Source organism: Oryctolagus cuniculus, chromosome 4, assembly GCF_051225735.1.
Source record: "Oryctolagus cuniculus isolate XC-2025 breed Fujian yellow rabbit chromosome 4, ASM5122573v1, whole genome shotgun sequence".
Lineage (NCBI taxonomy): Eukaryota > Metazoa > Chordata > Mammalia > Lagomorpha > Leporidae > Oryctolagus > Oryctolagus cuniculus.
Genome location: NC_142870.1, coordinates 15961297 through 15972500, shown reverse-complemented (window position 1 = coordinate 15972500; position 11204 = coordinate 15961297). Strand labels below are relative to the sequence as shown.

Below are 11204 nucleotides of genomic sequence, written 5' to 3'. Positions count from 1 at the left end.
AAGACTAGATTTAGAGTGCAATAGGTATGTTTAGAATGCTATATGAAACTTAAAATTACAATCATTAAAAGAAGAGAGAACATTTAAATTTGAAGTGTGATAGCTCAGGCATGGGAATACACTAGTATCAACTCCATAGTATGTACCACTGATATATTTTAAGTTTGTAATTTTCTTTTGATTTGTATTTAATCATTTTCAGAATTACAGCCTATAGTGACTTAGTCACCAACCCTAGTTAGGCAAAAATTGTGTTTTCTATAGTATTATCACAGCTTTACTTGAAAGTCACAGGCTGTAAAAATATCTGGGAAAAAAAGTAGTAGTCTAGAAAATTGACCTGGACAATTCACTCAATCTCTCCAGCCTGCATTTCCTAATTTGTAAAGAAAAAGGAATCTAGATTTCTCTGGGAGTGTGCTTGAAATAAAAATCTGGAGTACTGAATCCACTTTTGTTTTTCCCAATTTTTAAGCATCTGTCTGACCTGAAGTGTCTTCTCTGTGGTTATGTTTTAGGGCTATTTTGCCAAGGGATGCTTATTCTTCCAAAGACATATTAGCAGATGCTCAGCAAAGTGATATGAAATTGATTTAAATGCAATCATTCTTAGCCCTGGAAGCTTTGCCATTTGCCATAAGGGCCTTTGAATGGGAGCAGGAGTGTTAGAGTAATGTTAAAACACCATAAAACCGACGAGAACATACGGAGTGCTCTCCAGCCATAAGGTTGCAGCAGTAAACAATAGCAGGCTGCTGACACATCAGGGAAAACTGGGCTGGAGGTGAATACATTATCCGCGGTGAAAGCAGGGTGCACTGTGAATCATGCACAAGGAATGGGGCAGACAGTTCCTCTTAATGAAAAACATTCTCTAACCCCCTGGACACCTTCTGGAAAGTGTTTAGTGTCTCCTCATCGAGTCTTAGGGAACTGGGATAACAGCCTCATAGCTTATCCCGCCATGATGGTATCCGGCTCATTACTGCGGCTTCTCCACAGCAGCAGGTGCACCATGCAGGTTCCTGTGAAGCCTATGAATATAGCTTTAATTGACAATGCCATGCCAATACATTTTAATTACTGCTTCAACAATATAATTAAGTTTTGAATTTATACACTCTCATAACCCTAGTAGTTTGCTGAGCTGAGTGAATGAATAGCAATATTTATGAACCTACTAATGGAAACAGTGTGCAGAGTACTGATGCTGTTACTTCAACAATATCATTGTCACTTGTACAGTAGTTTAAAAATATTAATTGCAAGACATCAGGAGGCCTATGAATTCAAGAGAAGAGATTTTTCAAATAGACCATAAGATCTTGACAACTGATATTCTGGCATTTCTCCCTCACATATGCTCCAATCCATGAGCTCACCACTTCCCTTTTTGAAATATTGCCTTTAATTTCATCTTGTTTTGATATTTCATACTTTGTACCAATAAGTAAGTAATTAATCAAATTCTATGTGGCAAAAGGACAACTGTAAATAGCAATGCAATTCTGCTTGCTCTGCAGAGTTATTGTTGGTTCTTTCTCCCCAGGATTCCAAGAGACTTGGGGATTGTGGCGACCGAGGAATATTAAATGATAATGTAATGCTGTGTTGCATGATACTGGCATTTTCTAATGCAACAGACCTGTGTTGAAATGCAAGCTTTACTTGGGGTTTATCCTTATATATGCCAGGCTTATACATAAACAAAAGCTACAAAATGATCCTCACATTGAAGTTCTCCAAATATGAGACTATTTTTTACGGCTGAGGAAAACACTGGACTTCGTTGAAAAGAGGGAGATCCATTCAACTTTCAAAGAAGAAAGCTCTATTTGAACTCATAATGTTTGAGTTTGTGTTATTAACTTTAGGATCTGCTCTCAAGGGTTTCTTATTTTTGTTTTTAATTTTACCAAATGATAACTTTAAATATAGTTTATTTTAAAGATGAAAGCACAAATCATAAATTTTAAACACATTCTATCTGGACATTTGGATTATTCAAATTCTGTGTTCATCATTCACACAATTCCGGGTTTTCAAAGAGTAGAAAAAAATGTTACTCACAAAACAAAAACACTGACATGAACATTTGTTACAAGTCATGATAGTAAAAATTTTTATTTTGTTTTCCTTAGTTTGTCTGGCTGATGTGCACAAATTTATAAACCAATTCAGTGCAGCAAATGATTTTCAAGCATCTATCTAGTGAGGGCATTAGCTTAAATGCGATGATGGGCTTTATTTATCTCATTTAAAAGAACATAAAAGGATGTACTTCACAATGTAAATTCAAAAGCCTCTCTAGAGCCAAAGATGATTAACTGTTTTTCATTTCTACTTCACTAACTTTGAGTGCAAACCGCTAAGATTATAACAGAAAATCATTTCATACCTTAGTTTATTGGTGTAAAGTGACTGAGTTGATGGTCTTAAACTATGATGATGGAAATAAGATGAATTGCCACACTTACTCAATGAATATTTTGTTTTAGGGAATCTCCTCCAAAATGAATTTAGTGACTGAGAATTAGAAGCAGAAATGAACTCAAAGGTGTAGAGAGGATGAATGGAGACTGAGAGTTCGGCTGTCATGGCAGCACACCTGTGTCAATGTTATTTTCTTTATTCTTATATTTTCTATATTTCATTACTAAGCTGTTAGCTAGTTTGTATTTGATGCATAGCACTTCCACTTCCTAAAGAGGGAGAGCCAGAGAAATGCAGTAAATGGGAGAGAGAGAGAGAGAGAGAGAGAGAAAAGAATAATTTGAATAAGCAAGTGCTGGACTATTGCCTGGGGAAGATGTTACTGTTTGAATAAAAATAGCATGTGTGAAGTCAAAAGAAAGAGGTCGAATCACTAAAAGCTTGGGGAGGGGAGGAGAAAACTAATAGATGTTACATTATTCTGATATATTCTGATGACAAAAATAAGGTGATTTCAGGGCAAAGTTGGGTTCTAGGGCACTGTTAGCCTGTGTGTTGAGAAAAATTCCAGATGCGGCTGATAGACTTCTTCTCCCATTGGGGTTGGTCAAGTCACTGTGATAAATAATGTACTAGCTCATCAACATTGTCTTACCTATCTGTTCATCAGCATTCCTGCCTATAGAGAGCCATAGACTAGGAAGGATGGAAACTGATTTTTCTTTTGCCCTAAGTTGTCTTGGTTTCCATAGGAGCCCAAATGTCACTCAATAGGTGTGACTGCAGGGCAGAGGAACACAACAATGAATTAATGCAAAATTACTTATTCATTGTTATGGGCTACTTCTCCGTGGGGTAGTCATTTATCCACAGGCTATTCTATGTTAACCTCACATAGAAACCACTAATGACTAGCACACCCTGAAATGTGAATGACTTTCTTTTAAAAGTTTGATATTCAAAGCACTATTTCCTTTGAGGGTGATTCTCAACATGGGCACTTTTGACTTTTGGAGTTAACAATTCTTTGCTGTGGGGAGGGGACTGGCCTGTACTCTCAGATGTTTAGTAGTGTCCCAGAAGTCTATCTACATGTTACCAAGAATACCCCTGATTCCCAGTTGTGGCAACTAAAAAAATAAATAAATAAAGCTTCTAGACACTGCCAAATGTCCCCTGGAGAGCCTAATCTCTCCCAGTTAAGAGCCACAGATTTAAAGGAGTAAAGTATCAAAGGTGAATATCATCATACATACTTTCAGTATTCTATTTCCTAAGGTGAAGAATATGGAAGAAGTTTCCATCACCATTGAAGAGTATAAAATCTGGGATTTGGTGACAGTACACTTTATAAGGTGTAGAGAACTTCAAAATATTCATTTATTCTTGAAGGCATAAATACCCACATGTGAGAGCACACATTTACTCATTGTGGCTCTGTCCGCCTTGAGGATATTTAAGGCCTTTCCAATCTGGGTTATTTTTCCAAGCTTCCTTTATAATTACACCAGAGAAAGCACTACCTGGTATTAATCAAAATCAGACAGTGGACAATGACAAAGAACTAGGGTGAACAAATATTTCTCCTAGAAATTCCTAGAGGGAAAGCACAAATTGATTAGGGAAAAAGTTTACTAAATGTTATTGAAAAATTTTTGTTGAAGAAGTTGAAAGCTAGTAGAACTGTACAAGCACAATTATTATTTTTACATGGTTTATCAAGGGATATCAAATGTTTAAGTCAACAGGAAGATAAAATAGCTGTCTCAAATTCAACATCAAAGACACTTAGAAAATATGATCTACTGAAGGAATGAAAATCCTTTGAAGAGTTGTGTAGAGCAGAATGATGAAATATAGAGTTAAATCTCAAAAGAGAAAACCTACACTGAATCATCTTAATAGTAACACAAAAATTTCATACCTATAGACTCTTTATGTAAGTAATTTGTCCTAGAGTTATTGCTAGAATTCTGTTGTGAAGACCCTAATGTTTTTCAAAATAAAATTCATAGAATTTTCAAGTACTTTTTTTATACCCAAGGATTTTACAATCTTTTTATTCCAGGATTTCTTATTTGTTGTGATAATTCCTAGACAGCTTTTTCCTGTTTTGCCTATCTAAATATTACAGGGGTCAAATATGTTGACACCTCTTTATGATTCCTACTGAAATATTTTTAGATTTATTTGTTGAGCGAATGCTTCAATTGTAACAAAATTCAGAGAAAATGAGTAACCACTTTAAGTTGCTTGAAGTACTGATAAAAAGAAATAATATAAAAATTATTTTCTTTCCCTAAATAATTGGAAGATATTCATTTACAGAGTGGCTTTTATGTGCAAACATTAAGAGAATAGAACATAAGACAAAACTAAAAGTACACTTTAAAGTTCCTAGTTTTTGTCTTCCCATAGATCATACAGGTAAGTCTGAGACTAACTTAGACCTGCTGTTGTGAATTCAGAGTTCTTGAACTTACCTTGCAATCACAAAGAGTACACAACTGACTCCCAAGCAGGCTAAGAGCACATACATCCAAATATCTGGTGACAGGGGGTTGAGGAAGGAGAAGACACCCGGGTTAGTCCCATTGGGCTTCCGGTAGAGAATGCTGATGCCCAGGGTCATGAAGGGCTTCGAGAAGTCAATGACTTTCTCCCGTACATAGGTGATGGTAAGAGGAGCCACTGCCAGGTCAGCCTTCTGCAAAAGCGAGTAAGAAATGTTCAGCTTAGTTGTCTCACCTCTCTGTAAGTGTGTAGACTTTTTCTGAGAACTCCTGATCCCTATTCTCAACTCCAAATGTTTACTTCATGGTTGTTTTTAATATAAAAACCCAATTAATACAGTTATGCTTATGGAATAGTATTTATCAACAAGGAGAAGCCAGAAGACATGCTATACACACAGAGAGACATACATGTGCCATTCTGGAAATAAATGGGAGATGAGCATGCCAGACAATGTCTTTACAAAGGGTGCATGATATATAGAACTGGAGGACATTATGTGAAGTGAAGTAAATACAGCACAGAAAGACAAATGCTCCCTGTTCTCACTTACATGTGGAAACTAAAAGGTTGATATCGTGTTGACAGATTTGTCACCATTAGTGAACCACATCCAGCTTCCCCTACGATGTTTATCTGAACTCCTTTTATCTCTCTGAATCTCCTCTCCTCTAATAATCAGTATTCTGTGTTCAGATTAAGGTGATTCTTTGTGTGTGTGGGGGGGGGATAAAGGGTAAAGGAAAACTTTTTGTATTACTACCTCAAAATTTTTGTATTCTAAATTTAAACCTATTCCAAACTAAAGTGTTAAAAATGATTGATCTCATGGAGGATAGAACAGTGCCTGCCAGGTCTGGGAAAGGGGGTGGAGTGTGTTGGACAGTTGGAGAGGAGATGTGCGCCAGACACAGGGTGCAGGCGGATAAGGGAATAACATTGTACAGCACAACAGGGTGACAGCAACTCATTATACATTTCAAAATAGCCAGAAGAGAGGATTCTGAATATTTCCAACACAATATCTGAGATAATGGGTATAATCTTTACACTGAGCACTACACATTATGCACATATATTGAAATGTCATACTGTACCCATAAATGTACTCAATGATGTATCAATAAAAAACAAAAATAAATGAAAAAAAAAAAATCATTCTACAATATTGAAAAATAAACAAGGGTATGTGAGAAAAGAATGAGAAAGTTGGTCATAATATTAGTAGACAAGATGCAGTTTTGGTCTGAGTTGAAAGTCTTAGGATTCTTTATCTAATTTAGACATCAGTCCAGTTGATAAGTAAGCAAACACCATATCTAGGTTTTCTCTTACTTTTTAAAAATATAATTTTGATTATATATTAAAAAAGCATTGTTCCAACAATGACTCAACCATTTTTTCTCTGTGTGTTTTTATGTTGTCTCATTGAACACTGAGACCCAGATGGTACATTTGCTTACGTGATCTATGAGCTCTTTGACCATCCCATTCCACTCTCCTTTGTCATTCTGGGCTCCATATTTGCCATCAGGGACTAGTTTAACATCATAAATGAAACCCAGGATGTTTGACAATTCTTTCAATAGGTCCAGGCAATACCCTTCAAATCTGTCATTTCCATATAGGGGCTTATCCGATTTCTTGTACATCACATAAGGCTCTTCCTGCATGAAACAAATTAAATGTTAAAAAAAAGGAAGGACTTATTCCATTAGCAGCCTGAAGACATAAAATCTTTGAAAATGAGTTTTAAGAGTTGAGAGTACTTGAAGTCAATTACATACCCTCTTGCCTGTGCTACCATTGTTGTCCTCTCTGTGCCCTTTCTACAAACACAGAATCTATATTATTTCTTCTTTCCCTCCTGCCTTTTGGATGGGAGTTTTTTCCTTCATTGGTGAGGGTGGAACTGTGAGTGAATGGTGCAATAGAAGCACTGGAAGTACAGTCATAGTCAAACTTTGGGTCTGAGGAGATGGAAAGGCTCATAGGATATTGGGGGCCCAGATGCCTGGATTCCAGCTGCGCCCTCAGCAAAGCTCCCTTTGTAAGACTCTCCCTCCTGATTTTTAACCAAGAGCCTAGCCTATTATAAGTTAAAAAGTATAAGAATAAGAAAGAGAACTCTAAATTACCAAACACCCCCTTTCATTTTTCAGGCTTCCTGTCTTAATGTTCTCAATTCCTCATCTAAATTTCATCTCCATTTATTCATACTCCCTACTATAGGGTTTGGTTGGTTTCCTTCAGTACATTTTTTTTTCCAAAGGCATTTCTATGCCAAGTTTTTTCTTGTCATTGATCCTGTGTTCTTGATTGAAATAACCTCTCATTTCACATCTGGAAATTCTGTTTTTAGGGCTTACATGACAAATCTCTCATCTTAAGAACAACAAATGTTTCTACCATGCATCTATAACCTTATTCTCATTTACCCAAATGAAAGTTCATTTTAGCTTGTAAAATCGCAATAATTATTATACTACTAGTATGTCCTTACCTTTAGTCATATAACTTCAAATAACTAATAGTTGGGTCATGTAAATACAACAGAAAACTCTATGTTTCTGTGAGATAGTTGCAAAGAAAATCCTGACCAGTATAAATAAATACTTTGATCGAACAATTCTCATCAGTTAATCATTTCAGAAGCAAATTGGTTTGACAGCATGAACTGAAGTAAATAAGGCAGTAAAGTAAAGATTTCAGAGAAAGCTATTCCTGTGCAACTCCTTTGGGAAAGGAAAAGGGAAATTGACAAAAAAAAAGTTGCATGGTATATAGTGACTGGATAAGGTAAAATCAAGGTTCCAACAGAGGGCAAGGCTTTTTAAAAATATTACTTATTTATATTTGACAGGCAGACAGACAGACAGAAAGCTCCCATTTGCTGGTTCCTTCCCCAAATGCCCACAACAGGTAGGATTAAACTGGAATGAAGTCAGGAGCTAGGAACACAGTCCAGATTTCCCATGAGGGTGGCAAGTACCCAAGAAATTGAGCTAACACTCTTGCCTCCTAGAGTCTGCCTTAGCAAGAAGCTAGAGTCTGGAGGTAGAACAGGAATTGCACATAGCTACTGTGGTGTGGGACATAGATGTCTTAACCTGTAGGCTAAATGCCCACTCCTTCAAAGCTGAGCATTGAAGAACAGTTAATAATGGGGCTGAAGTAGGCAGGCATACAGGTTAAAATCGATTAGGTTTGTGAGCTGAAAGACCATGCCTTCACCATGCCCCTGTGTGACCCCATCCCCCTACCTGGCCACACCTGGGTGCCCACCAGCCAATCAGGTTAATTAACCACTCCCCTTTGGAAGTGGTTATAAGCCTGGGACACGGTGTGTCCCGGATCTTCTCTTCGGCCCTGGCCTCTTGCCAGGAGGGGGCTTGCTGTAGTCCTGTGCCTCCAGGGCACGTGGCCTTTGGGCCACCTGCCCTAGGCTTCCTGGCCTAGGTGCTCCTCCATGTGGCTGGTTCCTGGTGCTCAGTATGAACCCAGATTTACCTCTCTCTCTTAATAAAGCTCTCACTCTCCTATACATCTTTCAACTAAATAAAAGCTTAAAATGTACCATGCTGCCTCATTTATCTGTGCTGGTATTTAGAATTCTTCTCTAAATATTAGGCAAGAACCCTCTTGGGCTTATTAATATTGGGGATTTGTTAATAAGCATATGGTGATATTGAAATTCCGGTAGCCTTTGTGGCACCCCAGATAGCACTTCTGGGGAACTTTAAGGGGCCACATTTTTGTATGAATTTTAGGGGGTCATTTCCAATTTCAGGGCTATTTACTGAGTGATAAGTGGAGCAAAGGAGATGGGGTTGAGACTGGGATAAAGTGTAGACATTTATGGGACTTATCACATCAGGAAGCCAGTAAGAACCAGGGGTTAGACAGACAGACAGGAAAGAAAGGGTGCTCCTGGAGCCCAGTGCAACTGGAGCCTGGAAAGAGGACCATTGGCAGGGCAGGAGCTATGACTGCAGAAGGATAGTGGTTCAGACAAAATCATTTTGTGAATGTTGCGAGGGGACAGGGGAAGACACTCTCTTAATTCTCTTCCTCCACTTCCCTGATATCTTGCCAGAGTCTAATTGGTTGAAACCATCCAGCAGTCGGAGAACTAAGAAGTCCAGCTGGATGGGACAGAGCAGAGCTGAGAATGTGTTGGCATTGGGAGATCTTCAGAACACTGTTGGGAATTTATGATTCAATCCTTTCGTAAATATATACAAATATATGATTTTAATGTCTCAGTCACAACAGGCATATACAGACTGAATTATGTCATGATAAAGACAGCTGAGAGATCCTTCAAAGTCCTGAGTAAGAGTCTGGATGAGATACCCTGAATTCCACTCAGTCAACTTACCAGAATAGTGGTGACGATGAGAGTTCTGTTGGCTAGTGAATCAGTGATATTGTTGGACCGGTCTTTGTTGCCCTCCGTCATGTTAAGCCCACTGTTGGAGTTCCAAATCCCAATCTACACAGAACACAGTACATCAGAGCTACTGGCTTCCAGTGACGGCGTTTACCCTAAAGAGAGACCCCTCCCACAATGGAAATGGACACAAAAGCTTGTAGGCTGGGACACCGGGGCATCACAATGGAAGCTACTAAACGTGGGGCAAGTGAAACAGTAGAGGAAGAAGTGTGTAGATGGAATGGAAGGTATTTGTGCAATTTGGGTCAAGAGAGGGAAGGTATTTCAAATTAAGCTCATTGTTCTTTTTGAAATGTAAAATATTTTAAAATGAAGTGAGTATCAGATTTTCCTTCCAATATTCCTTCCAATATAATGTTTTCTGTGCACCTACTTCTGTACCAAACATGGTTCTAGGCATTGGAGGTCACGGACATAAATAAGACAGACAACAGTTTCTTTCCTGTAGCATTTACATTTTACTGATATGAACCTTATTCTACCAGTGGTATCAACCATTCTTTTAAAATTTATGAGGAATAGGGCACGGGGAGCAGGGATGATGGTGGAGAGACTATGCATTGAAAAAGAGAAAGATATATGGAAGAAAAATGTGGATGAGTAATAGACTAGGTTCTAACACATATTCATGGAGGACCATGTGCTGGCCAGGGGTACCTCTGTGGACCCCAGGAAGACTCTGTACACACTGTGGTCACAGCGCTCAGCATTTTATACTCTAGTGATCTAATTACCTGTCTTGTCTATTGACCTGAGCATGCATTCCTTCAGGGAAGGGACTCACTTTTTATTGCTTGTTGATTTTTCTGTCACAGAACCAAACATGGGCAATGGGCATTTGGTGAAGTCTTTTGCCCTTTTGAAAAATCAAGACCCACAATTTTCTCCAGTGGCCAAGTCACTCCTGAGTTATTATGCCATACAGGAATACAGGTAGGGCATCCCTAATCCAAAAATTCAAAATCTGAAATGCTCCAACATCCAAAACTTTTGAGGACCAACGTGATATCACAGAGGGAAAGTTCCACATCTGACCTCATGTAATGGGTCACAGTCAAAACCCAGGTCCACTAAAAATATTATAGAAAATTACCTTCAGCCTTATGTGTATAAAGGTCTATGAAATATATGTGAATTCTGTGCTTAATCTTGTACCCCACCCCAAGCTATTTTGTTATGCATATGCAAATATTCCAAAATCCAAAAATATCTAAAACCCCAAACACTTCTGCTTTTGGATAAGGAATTCTCAGCCTTAATACTGATGTGCTTGGCCTTTGGGGAAATTCAAGAGACGAGCCTTAGGGAATTCGGTTATTTATCTGAGACCATCTATAGTCATTTACTGCCATCCTCCTGAGACAAAATATTTCAGAGGTTGGCAGAAATAGCCAAGCAGTTGCTGTGTGAGCTTATATATGACAGTAAACTCTCTGAGCATTCTCTAAATATAAAGTACTTTGTAGAGCATTTGGAAGGATCAAATGAGATGATGTATGTAGAGATGTTAGCATATGTTAAGAGTTACACAAATGTTAATAAGAAAGTGATTTCAAATGACTGCTCCAGTTAATATCTTCAAGCTGGTCTGTTGTGAAGGAATTTGGAAACCTTAGTGAATTTTTGTTTTTTTATAAATTCACCAGCTAATAAAGGAGCTATGAAAACCACCAATGTCACATTTGCTGTGTTAAGGAACACCAACACTTAGACATATGTTGAGATAGTGTGTAGATCTAGGTATGCGTACTCTCCAAATAAATTCTCCCACTGTAACAAGACATTTGGCTCTCAGGGGTGG

General features: G+C 38.0%; 1 protein-coding gene across 10 annotated transcripts in view; it reads right to left on the bottom strand.

The window, feature by feature from the left end:
- GRIK1 (glutamate ionotropic receptor kainate type subunit 1) overlaps positions 1–11204 on the bottom strand; it is a 431814-nt gene that overhangs the window by 45478 nt on the left and 375132 nt on the right. For all 10 annotated transcript variants that reach the window (XM_089330593.1, XM_070071886.2, XM_051819208.3 and 7 more), the window contains 3 exons: positions 9329–9442; positions 6411–6614; positions 4917–5140 (listed from right to left, as the gene is read on the bottom strand). In XM_089330593.1, coding sequence (XP_089186719.1) covers positions 4917–5140; positions 6411–6614; positions 9329–9442 — 542 coding nt within the window. The remainder of the gene's footprint in view (positions 1–4916; positions 5141–6410; positions 6615–9328; positions 9443–11204) is intronic.